The following is a 12380-nucleotide window of genomic DNA, read 5'->3' as shown; positions in this document are numbered from 1 at the left end:
GTGATACATTATTCCTCATTTGTATAAAGAGAGGAATCCATGAGCAGGGGGCAGCCTCGGATCAGACCCACTGGTCACCCCACTGCTTCACTGCACATGATTCTTTCAAAGGGTGAGGATGAAATCATGGCTTCAACAAATCTGAAGGTGACTCAATGGTCAAATGGGTCATGATTTTGCCAGCTACTGAGCTTTTCTCCCATGTTAAAGCTGTTATAATGATCAAAATGTGACAATAATAAGATTGTAGTAAGCTGAACTTTTTACACTTAAATTTTGAAAGTATCTCTAAACTATTTGTTGCTTCTCTGCTGGGTTTGTGACAGTCATTGTATCTGTTAGATTCAACCTTCTAAGCATCTGTACTCAGAAAGTTGTTTCAGAGTAGTGCTTGCACACAAAAGACACAATGCAGGCAGGTCATCTTCATTCCTAAACTCAAAATAATCTCTAAATCCAAAGAACTTTCTTAACACCTTGTCTCTGAGGAGCAGAAGCAGGCTGAGGAGCAGGTATCAGCCTCACTTCTGCTACAAGAGCTCCCATTAGCCAGTTAAATGCCACTTAAATCTTCACAGCAGTTACCTTACTCTCCCTTGCTCAGCCATGTGTGGTGTATATGACTCCACAACACATGTGAACATTATATTCATTTAATTTGACCTTATTTCACTTGCTTTATATCATAGTAGCACTAATTAATATAACTGTATTTAACCTTGCCTTCCCACAAATCCCCTTAAACACAACAAATTATCTCAAAATGTCAGGTGTTTATTTTCCTTCTATTTAGTCAAAACACTTTACATTCCTGATTAACATTACAAGCTTTATTGTACTTCACCCTGGCTACAAAACATTCAGCAACTGCTTGTATCAAAGGTAAATGACTCTTGTATTCACTAACAGAAGTTTAGGTTTAAGAAGGATGAAAAGGAGATCCCTCAACTCTAAACTCCTTCTAAACATATTCAATATGCTCCATGTTATGTATATAAGATGGCACATACACAAATATATTTCCTGAAAGTAATGGTTCAGTAAAATTACTTGCCAGAAGGCCATGGTGCCTCAGAAGGGTTTACAGAAATCATGTCACATAACAAAAATTAATTTCCAAATTGCTCATCACATCCAGAATTTTAAGAACTATGTGGAAAATCTGGATTTAATATAATCATTACAACAGGCTACAAAAGGAAAAAGTAGAAGTCACCGGCCATGTATACAGAGAGAAGCATGCTGACAGTCCCAGTCCAACCCATTTTCTGGGAGGTTGAAGCTTCAGGTTCAGAAATTTAATATCAGATATTTCTGGCAGGGGAGAAAAAAAAAAATGCAGTGCTGGATTTCCCCCCTTTTTTTTGTTACACTTTCATCCCAGGATTATTTATGTGTAAGAGAGTTCACTCTGCTCACCACCCTTAGCAGCTGCTGCCTTTCAGGTCCCTTAAAAATGTATCTGTTAATAGGGGTTTTCCAGCTCCACAGAAATGTGCTCTTGTTGGAGGATGGGCTGCTTATTTGTAAGGAAACACTGAAATCCCAGGAGGAAAATTACCTTAAAGCAATTTCAACTGGTTCCAGATTTTACATTTATTTCTCTACCTGGCTAAAGCATCACAGTGATTGGCTTAAAAGTTTTATGCATGAAAATGCTTCTAAATTGCTCTTCAGTGGTGAGACAACTGCTGTGCTACTTCCTTATGTGACACTTTTCTATTGCTGTCTACTTTCCACCTAGCTGGTGAACCCACCTGTTGTCTCCTATTAAAGATTTAAGAGGATTCCATGTTATTTTATATTTTTATGATAATGTCTGTTGCTCACCTAAACTAGAATTCTGCTCCAGGGACGTGTTCAGTCAAGCTGGGAGCAGTAAGCTGTAAGTGCTGCAGTTGCAATGTTGCTCATCCTTAACTGAGTAGGACTAAAAATGACTTCCCAGGGAGCTGTAAAGGGTAATAAACATTGCAGTGATGGCGTGCACACTGGCATTGCCAAGAATCTCACTTGCAGTAGCATCACAGGAAACAAAAGTACACCAGCTATACTCTGGGAGAGTCAAATATTTCCAGGGTTGCAGCTGTCTTGCCATCCTCAAATGTTGAAAGTTTCCTTCAATTTTTAGTTTTTTTTTTTTAGGGGAGCAGAACCCTTGAGGCATTAATTCAAACACTACATTTTCTTGCACTAATGCAAGATTATGATCTATGCACTTGCACTAATCTTGCACTATGATCTTGCACTAATCCAAGATTATGGTCTGTGATTTGATGTGTAGAAAGAGTCTTTTTTCCCCTTTCACTCTTTCAAAAGAGAGAATGGACTGGTTCCCCAGGAAAGTGAAGAAAACATTTTCCTGCATAAAGTGTTTTGGCAACATTTAAAGAGGTTTTCTTTTAGCTGGGACGTTTTAACAATGTCACTCATAAAGTAGGTGAAATACCCTCGTGGGCAGTGGACATTATCCAATTTTATGTGACTGCTCAGTGGCTTGTGCTGCCAACACAGTTACAACTTCCATAAATAATGGTCTTAATTTTTCCAGGTACAGGTGTGGGTTGTAGATGACTGAGTGTTACCCTTCACTATGAATCACAGCATCCACTACTCTGCTTGACTGTGAACAGACACAGACAGATGCTAACACACCTTCACACACACAGATACAAATCTGGATTTCTCAACACAGCTCCAGACATCACAGCTTTGGCATCAGTTCTACACCCCTCTGAAAAGCTTTGAATTTTCTTCTCATGCAACATTTTAAAACCATTTTTCTTGGGCAATGTGCCAGGCACAAAATGATTTAATCACAGAACCTAAAAAGAGCACTTACAATAACAACTCTCAACATATAAAGGATATTTCCTAATTTATAAATATTTAAAGCGAGCAACACGAGTCACAAATTTGGTGGGTTTTAAGGGCAGAAAGACTATATATATCCTTTTTCCACAGTCTTTGCTACATACCCATGGAAAAATGTAACTGCAATTAATTAATTTAGCTCTCAAGACAAAGCTGGTGTTGCATCTATTATTAGTGAATTTGTCTCTGAAAAAGAACAGCATAGAGAATGAGTTCCTTCTGCACAGAGCAAGTCCCACTCAGAGAGCCAAACACTAATTTCACTACAAGGCTTAAATATATTCTCCTTCTCCCCGGCTATTTCCATTATAGTTTGTAATTTCCTCTCTTATTTTAATACCTCATTTGTTCCAACAAGAAGTTAAACTTCTAACAATAGGAAATTTGTTTCCCTGCTTTACTGGGACTTGATTCTTTCCTGTATTATGAGTTGGATAATTGGTTGTACCTGCTTATGCATTTGCTTTGCACAAGTGAAAATTGAAATAAAAAAATCATAGGTTCCAAATGTGCATGTTCTCATGGCAGTGGGGAAAATTGGCTTATAGGTGAGAGGGGAAAAAAAGATCACTTCTTTTTAAAGGTTAAAAACCACCAAACCACATCCCTGACTCCACCCCTAAGAAAAAAAATAATATTCTCACTAAAGACTGACCTGGAAAAGTTCATACCAAAAAAAAAAATCACTTGGGAGTAGTGACTGTTCATATACTCATAAGTATTTATATTGGTGATGCTTGATTTTCAAAACAGGCACTAGGTTAGACTGAGAGCTGTGCAGCAGAAAATAAAAACAGAAGAAAAAGGCAATGAATACATTCTGCATACCAGACCAAATTTCTGAAGTTCCCTTCTGCCTTCTCTTCTTAAAACCCAGCAAAGTGAAACATGAGAAAAAAATGAAAGCTGCTTGAGTAAAAATACATCTCTTTAAAATATGTAAATCCTGTCTGGAAGAAAAATACAGAAAAGAACAGAATTTCTGAAAAATTAAGTGAAAACCTAAACAAATGCCATATAAACACACTAAAGCCTGTAAGAGCAGCTTGCTGAAATATTAAACATGAGTCATAAAAAGCATTCCCAAACATAACAGAAGCAGGATGTCTACCAGAGAATGTGCTGAGGCCAGAAATTAAGAAAAGATTAAAGGATCACTCAAGGAAGAACAGGTCAGAGCAGAAATATTAAGTGAGAGATTTACAAGAATGTTCATGAGGCTAATTAGGGAGGTTCCCATGCCAGTTTCTGGTTTCAGTGGGAGAGGAGTTGCAGGCACCTGCTCCCATCAGTCAGTCCTGAGAGCAAACAAATCCTAGAGTCTGTGCAGCCTGGGTAGGAAGCAGAGTTTAAAATTGCAGCCTTGCTGGTTTACAGTCTGATGGTTTTCAAGTACTCTCTTTCCAAGTTCACTGCTATCCTCCATTCTCACAAATCCACTTCCTACTATTTTACTCTTCAGTGTTTTCTGCCATTTTCTGGTTTTTATCACTCATTTCAAAAAACCAAGAGTCCAATAATGATTTTCTTAACACCATGCAGCATGGAGCCAGAAATACCAAGAAAATTGTCAAAGTAACTTCCCTTAAGGTGTTTAAGTTAAGCGTATCCTGTGAAGTTAACAATTTGTAGTTATGCAGAAGAAAAGTTGGAGCTGACTTTCTGAGGCAAGAGGAATGCCAGATCATCCCTAACAGCTACAAGCCATTGAATCTCAAGGGCTGTTTTGTTCTTCTTTGAACACCATGAGAATGCAGGGATTTGGGCCTCAGCTGCTTTGCATCACTGCAGCCCCAGTGGAACAAGAGGCAGCTCCCAGCAGGCACATCCCTGCGGGCATCCACACGCTTGACTTGCTGCCCTGCCAGCCACCCATCCCACAGCCACTTGCAGTCCCTCAGCCAGCTGAGCCTGGACGTGATGCTCACCTGCACATGAGAGCAGGTTCACTGCCAGGACCTGCTTTTGGATCCCAGCAGCTTTTAGAGAAAAGACAACAGTGAGCGGAAAAGCGACAGCAAAGATGCATGGGAATGAGAAACAAAACATTACACTGTAGTAAATACCCTGACAATGTTGGTGGGAGCAGTAAACGAAGACCACACACCATATGTCTTCCAGGTGGTGATTTTGATCTTGCTTTTAGTAACATTTTAATCAAGAGGAGCTGAGATCTGATTTACTGCTTATGGTTGGTGAGATCTTTCCTAAGCCTCCTTTGCAAGTCTCTAATTTGATTTGTCCGAATTGCCTGATTTACTTCATCACAAGGATGTTTCCTGACATACACAAGTACGTGGTCTAATTTGAGAGCATGCAATGCTGTAAAACAGTCCTGGCTGTAGAGGGGGATCTCGCCAGAGAAAGGAGTACACAGCCAGGAGTACACTGCTTTAGGAAAAGTAAACAGAACTATTATTCTGGGTTTCACTCAGTTTCCTAAATGTGAACAGTAATATTAAGCCTGATGCTGCTATTAAAGACACTTTCAAGGGCATTTTCTGCAGGCTGGTTGCTAGAAATTCAATCTCCTAAGGCTTTTGATGGACATATAAAAACGATTCTGTTGACTCTGCTTTTAATATTCCAGTCTTCAAAATGAGTCACCTGGCTGTGAACAGCTGGCAACTGTGCAGACATCTGCATATGCTTTCACACCAGGCTGACATGAGGGAGATTGATTTCTCTGGACCAAGGAGGAGAGCAATTCTCATCAGCCTGGCTCAGGGGTGATCACTGGTTCAGATGGACAAATCCTGGCTGTGTTATTCATACTACAAGTGACATAAGGGTTATTTATATGAGCAGAACAAACAGAATCCTCTGGTAGATGGCAGAAGGATTATTTGCTTTATGACTGAGGTCCAAGATCTGCAAGCTTTTAAAGAAATTGGAATGTACAGCAATGGGGGTTTTGAGTAAAAAAGGGAGAATGAGAGAGGAGAATTCTTCCAGTGTGGACTAGAGGGATCCTAGCTCTGCTAGGCTGACAATAAATGCTTTTCCCCTCAAAACAGATTCACATATTAATCACTAGCCTAATGTCTGTTTTTCACCCTTTGTGGAAAACTACAAACCACATTAACTTTGTTCTATATTTCTGTCTTAATTGTACTTTTGATTTTTTAATTGATGTGCCCCTCAGTTTCCTACCCAGTTGTTCGTACACTCTGCAGAAGCATGGTCACTTGGAACCCTTCAATCCACACAGGATCCTCTCTTTCCGTGTTTTTCCAAGAGCAATACAGATGAAGGGACCCATCCTGTGGACTAAATGAGGCCCCCGATCTCTACTGCCTTTGCTCTAGTGGATGCTTTTTTGGTTTTTAAAACACAAAATGAAAACTAGAAACAGAGAGACAGTCATGAACTGGTTCTTAATTCTCAACTTTCAAGTGGGATATACAAAACTGAAAAAGTGCTTCATTAAGGTTATTTTTTCAACTTGGGCTGCCTCCACTACAGGAGAATATCCTTGCATAAAGATCTGCAAACATACACAGGGACTCTGATGTTCACTTCTCCCTTTTCTGAAGTCCATCTCCTAGGGGTGTCCCACCCACCCCATTCCTACATGTATTTTCATAGAAACAATTGGTTCCTTATTTTTCATTTTACTTTGGGGAAAGGGCCTTACTTATTTCTGGATTAATGGACTACATATTTCACAGCATTTTTTTTCTCCAATTAATATGAAAACTTTTCTGGGGAATGTTTTGCAAAGCTGTTTCATCAGATCTGCAGCATATTACTGAATCTTAGCAATTTAGGGTGAGAAAAAATCTATTCAGCTTCTGCCATTGTAAAAAACCAAAAGAATGGATACACTGGCCAACCACAGGTAACACAAGTTTTCTCCTTTAAAGTGGTTCATGTGGCTGTTTTGTTTCACATTTCTCTGTACAAAGAGGCAACTTGCTTAAAAAAATTCATGTTCTCTAAAAACATAGCACATGTATTGGCTTCTCATTTTGATGTGCTGAAAGGTGCTATTGCATAAGAGATTTGGGGCAGCAAGCAGCAGGCAAGAGGCACTGCATTTATATTTTAATTAGCTCATGGTAGGAGTTTCTTTAGAGGTTACTAAATTACTATTTGTCCACCTACATTATTAAAATTTTGTGTCTTTCCGTTTCAAGGACTCTTTGTACCTCCTGAAAACTGTATTGCTGCAATTGCATATCATTTTTAAATAATGTTCTTAAATAATCCAAAGTGATCATTTTATAAATCTGTTGAGCCAATTTTAATTATAGAACTTTAGGAATCAAACAAGTTAAGATTCTGGGAAAGTACTATTTTAGTCACAAAGAAAGCCCTCTACAACTTGTCTAATTTCATAAATCTTCTTAATTTGTGGGCTTCTTAAATACATTTTCAGCAATTGTGTTCTTTCCTCAAAATAAATTCTTAAATTGTCATGTTCTGTGAAAAAAACCCCACTGTTTTATTAATACCCTATTTCACATCACACTGATTATGTTAATAAGAATAAATATTTTTACATAAATACATACCTCTGGGGTTTTTTTGCTACAGTGAGAATACATTAGAATCCTGAGAAATTTCTAATTTCTGGAAGAATTAATACACTAAAGGAATGTGAAATCTTTGAAGTAAACTAATGGTAGGGGTAGGTACTTCACTAACATGTATGGATGTGTTGCACAGAACCTTCCAATAAGACAATGAACATGGAAAACCTGGAAATGCAGTCATTTGGCAAATGGTTTCTAATGTGCTGGGGGTTTTTCTGGTATTGATTTATTCCCGTCCATTTGCCAGTGCAGAGATATAACCACCACGAAACTCTTCAGCATTTGATTGCTGGTTTGCTCCTGGAGGATTTGTGTACCTGCCAGTGCCAGTATTGATGCTGCTGGCAGCTCCAGGAACAAAAGGAAGGATTCTGGTAGAAACATTTACTCTTCTGTGGCAAGACACTTATCAGGACTGACAGGCATGCAATGCTGAGGCTGCTCATGCTCCACTCAATACATAGTTTTCTATGAGAAGAAGCTGGAGCATTAATGAGATATTAATGTTGTTAAGTGTGGGCATGAGCCTAATGGCTTCACACTGGAGGAAGCAGTTGGATTCACTGAGTCCAGTGAGGTTGCTTCACTGAGACTGAATCCAAATAAAACTTCCCCTTCAAGTTATTGTGTCCTTGCATTCTGATAGAAATGAGGAAAAAGAGTTTGCAAAATCTTACCCTGATTTTATTGCCCAGAGATCTCAGTGGTTTGGGAATTTTTTCCTGTTAGAGGGTTACTAAAGTGTTTTAAAGCCTGAGAATATGTTTTCTTCTTACTTTCAATTGGAGAGCATAGATTCATAGAACCATTTAGGTTGGAAAAGCCCTCTAAGATCCAGCTGTAAACCCAGCACTGCCAAGGGCACCACTAAGCCAGGTCCCCAGGTGACACATCTACACATCTCTTAAATCCCTTCAGGATTGGTGACTCAGACACTTCTGTGGGGAACCTCTCCCAGGGCTTGACCCCCTTCTCTGTGAAGAGATTTTTCCTAATATCCCATCTAAACCTCCCCTGGGCACAACTTGAGGCTGTTTCTCCTCTTGCTTGTTACCTGGGAGAAAAGACCAACCCCCACCTGGCTCCCCTCAGGGAGCTGTAGAGAGTGAGAAGGTGCCCTCTGAGCCTCCTTTTCTCAAGGTTCAGCCCCCTCAGTTGCTCCTCATCAGACTTCTGTTCCAGACCCTTCCCCAGCTCCCTTGCCCTTTTCTGGACCTGCTGTAGAACCTCAATGTCTTTCCTGGAGTGAGGGGCCCAAAACCAACCCAGGATTCAAGGCGGCCTCCCCAGTGCCCAGTGCAGGGGGATGGTCTCCTCCCTAGGTCTTCGTAGTATAGAGCCATAAATCCTGAAATAGATGCTTTAACACATGAATAGTTTTCCAAATTGGAAATCATGGATTCCTGGTGAGCATCCTACCCCAGTGTACTCAAAACGTGGACTTTATTACCCCAGAGCCACTGATCATGATTGTAGCTGCACAATAGCCATAAGTCAGAGAACAGCCTTATGTTGATGGTTGAGCCACTGAAAATGATGGGTTTAATGACTAGTTTATTTTAGAAAGGAAGAAAATGCCCTTTATGTCATGTAAATGACTTAGAGAAATACTGCAAATGGCATTGGACATTTACAAACTCATTATGATAATGGAAATCTCAAATAACTTGTAAGAGAGTTCCACAACCCACACTGCTGTATTTGGCATGATGATAAACTTTATAACAATTTATTGATTGTTTCTCTTTTCCTGTTTTTCGTGAAATTCATCATGTATAGTTGCAGCAGCAAAGCATTAAGAGGCAATGCAGTTTAAATTATTTTACAGAGGACCAAAATGTCTTGATTTATACCTTTTATCATTGTAGCAGAACTAGATGTACTGGATTCTTAAAACAGCCTCTAGAACTCTGCCTCTGAAATAGATTGCTCAATTAAAAAGACTTACCTTTTTTACAAAAAATGAGTCTCCATTTTTGGAATAATCTAATTTTTATTCCTGCTGCCAACTAGAGATTCTCAGCAATCCCAGTGTGCAACACAGAAACTTAAGCTTCTGCTGTAATATGCAATGTTCAGTTCCAAGCATTTATTAACTGGAGAATGACAGTGATCTGACTCTGTTCATAGCTAACACACCTGGCAGTCTCTGCCAGTCTCTCTTACTCCCCCACCCCTCAAACAGCAACCCAAAATTTGATCAAACGTAAACCACACAATAGCCTGAACACTCTCAGCCCAAGGAAAAAGGCACAGTGGTGAGTTACCTTAAATTCAGTTTCAATGTTGGCTAGTCTGGCCAATTCATTGCTAAGCTCTAGAGCAGTAAGGACAGGGTCTTCACTGGACAGAGACAAATAAGCAGCACTGGCTAATCCTTTGTAGGCATTCATTCTTGAGCGAGAGTGACTAAAGGAGTCTTTCTTCTGCTTTTCCATACATTCATTGCACTTGCAAAAATAGTCATGTGGCCTTTCAATCCGTGCACCTTTTAGAAGTAAGATGTGAACAATTTCATACTCCTGGCAGTGGGCAGCAAGTATTATGGGGGTAATGTCATGGGAGAACCGAGTTCCATCTTCATCATAAGCATAAAAATCATCATCCCTCAGTTCCTGCTCGAGAGGGCTGAGTGTGAGACGCTGTCCTTGTGCGAAGGCTGGGTGGTTCAATATTGCTTCGACAATGCGCACGTATCCTTTGCTGATGGCTAACAAAAGTGCGTCCCCGACTCGAGCAAGATTCTCCTTCTTGAGGAGCAGCTCTGTCACTTCCAGATGCTCATTCCCCACCGCTAACTGGAGGGCATTTTGTCCCATGTAATCGACACAATTGAAGTTCAAGGTTTTGGATTCCTCCAGCATTTTTCGCACAACAGGAATGTTGCCATATTCTGCAGAATCGAGGAAATGTTCCTCCTCTGCAGTGAGGCTGGTGCCTTTCTCGTTGAACATGTAGGCAGGGCCACGGATGGCCTGGCGCCGGCCCTTCTCCCGAAGGGTCGCGTGCCTCCGATGCATGTCTTTAGAATTGCTGTGTCTCAACCTGCAGAAAACCAGAAAGGAATGTTGGTTATACTCTGGCAGAGTCATAATTTCACAGAACCTGAAATAAGGTTGGAAATGTGTCATTGTGACCAGATCTGGCCTGAGCCAGTTACTTATAATCATTTAGGACACATGTGGAATGAAGATTAGCTTCTGAACAAAAGACAAGCTCTCCTGTGATTTGTTCACCCTTTCCGATTGCAACAAGGATACTCAGCATATTCTTGACTTGATAAATAGAAAAAGAAATGCTTGAACACATAATTTTCCATTTGTATTGTTTAGAATTTCATTACATCATATCTAGGATTCATATACACAGGACATTATTTCCCTGAATTACTCTTCTTGAATTTTGTCCTTGAGGGCACAAGCCCTAAAGAAAGTTAGCAGGACTCTCTCCTGTCAATAGACCTTGGATCAGGCCAATAAACTATGTTCCATAAAGTTAAAAACCATGTTTCTAATTTTAAACATGTGGTAACAAGGATAATTATATTGCATATTCTGCTAAGATTCAGCTGGTACAAGCAAGCCACTTATTCATTCCCTGCTTTTTTTCATGGTACATAATACCATGTTTCTGTTTCCTGATCTAGAGCAGTTTAATAATGATCTATCTAATTTCTTAGTGAAATACAGTTGGAAGCTATGCCAAATACAAGTACCCAGATTCAGGGGAGAGTCTAGAAAAACACAGGAATAACTCTTGATGTAGTGTCACATCAGTCCCCAGTAAGCACCTTTTTGAGAGCTACTGCAGAAAGACAAGATACAGATCTCTCACCACAAACAGAGGGCAGGAGAAAAGGGTCATTAATTTCCCCACTGATTACATGGCTGAAATGCCCTTCACTTGGAGCTGGTGAGATGAAGACAAACTATTCTTATTCCACCTTCTCTGGAAGTCCCAAAGAAAGCTATGCTATGTGCAATTGGGCTCATGGGTGAGAAAACACACTGTTGTATGAAATTAACTGAGATCCTAAAGGTATTTGTGCCTTTAAAACATTCACACTTTGCATTCAGTGCTCTCAATGTTGCTCTTCTTTAAAATTTTATTGCAGCAGAATTTCAGCAAATTCATAGTGTCTTTTAGAGTCTAAGCATGCAGGGTTAATTGCCATCCAAAGCCCATAGAATGTCCAGCCTGAGTAAAAATGTGAAAACTCTTTTCACAGACAGCATTTGCACTCAGGCCAATAGCAAGTCCTAAATCACTTGGGTAAAATCTTCAGGAGCCTCTGAGCTGCAGTGGACAGATGTAACAAATAAGCAGGTGTTAATGCTCAGTGGGTGGCAAAGGTTCATCCTTCCACGCTCCATCTGTTCTCCAAGTCGGTTATGACCTTCAGTCAATGAAAAGTTCATGTGTTGCTCTGAAGAAATACTACAGAAGTTGGAAAATGCTGCAGTGAGTGATGAGAGGGAACTGTGCCAGGAGACAAAGTGGAGTAGATGCATTGCCTTCAAGAACAGGTAACAAAGGAGTAAAGGAAGCAGCAAGAACCTGGTAAAACACAGGATTATCAGAAACCCAAAATACCTAAAGATCTGAGACACAGAAATTCTCAAGGTAGCTGTTCTTATGGAACTAACATATACACAGGTATCTATCATTTTAATTCATTGCTTTTGTACTGATGTGGAACAGAAAGCTAGTACTGAAGAGTTTCAAGCAAATTTTACAGCAATTTTTTAGAAGTTACATTAAAATGTAAACAAATCCTAAGAAATCAAATTTGTGACCACACAAGGTTGAGAAAGAGGTTCGTAATTGAGAATCTCTCCTCCTAAGCTTTGATGCATCAGTGTAACAACTTAATAAAAGCTAGTAGGAACTGAACATAACATCTTAGGCTCCACAGAGAGATAAAGTGCTGTATGAATCTTAAAACTATTTCCTTCCAACATGGTTTGA

General features: G+C 39.8%; 1 protein-coding gene across 2 annotated transcripts in view; it reads right to left on the bottom strand.

The window, feature by feature from the left end:
- TRPC7 (transient receptor potential cation channel subfamily C member 7) overlaps positions 1-10432 on the bottom strand; it is a gene marked incomplete at both ends in the record, with an annotated part of 64958 nt that extends 54526 nt beyond the window's left edge. For both annotated transcript variants that reach the window (XM_082291529.1, XM_082291530.1), the window contains one exon: positions 9680-10432. In XM_082291529.1, the coding sequence (XP_082147655.1) occupies positions 9680-10432 (753 nt within the window). The remainder of the gene's footprint in view (positions 1-9679) is intronic.
- Positions 10433-12380: the final 1948 nt, after the last annotated feature.

Source organism: Coloeus monedula (assembly GCF_965178545.1).
Source record: "Coloeus monedula genome assembly, chromosome: 15".
In the NCBI taxonomy this organism is placed as follows: Eukaryota; Metazoa; Chordata; class Aves; order Passeriformes; family Corvidae; genus Coloeus; species Coloeus monedula.
Note: the sequence above shows the minus strand (reverse complement) of the source record. Positions and strands in the feature narration are given on the sequence as shown.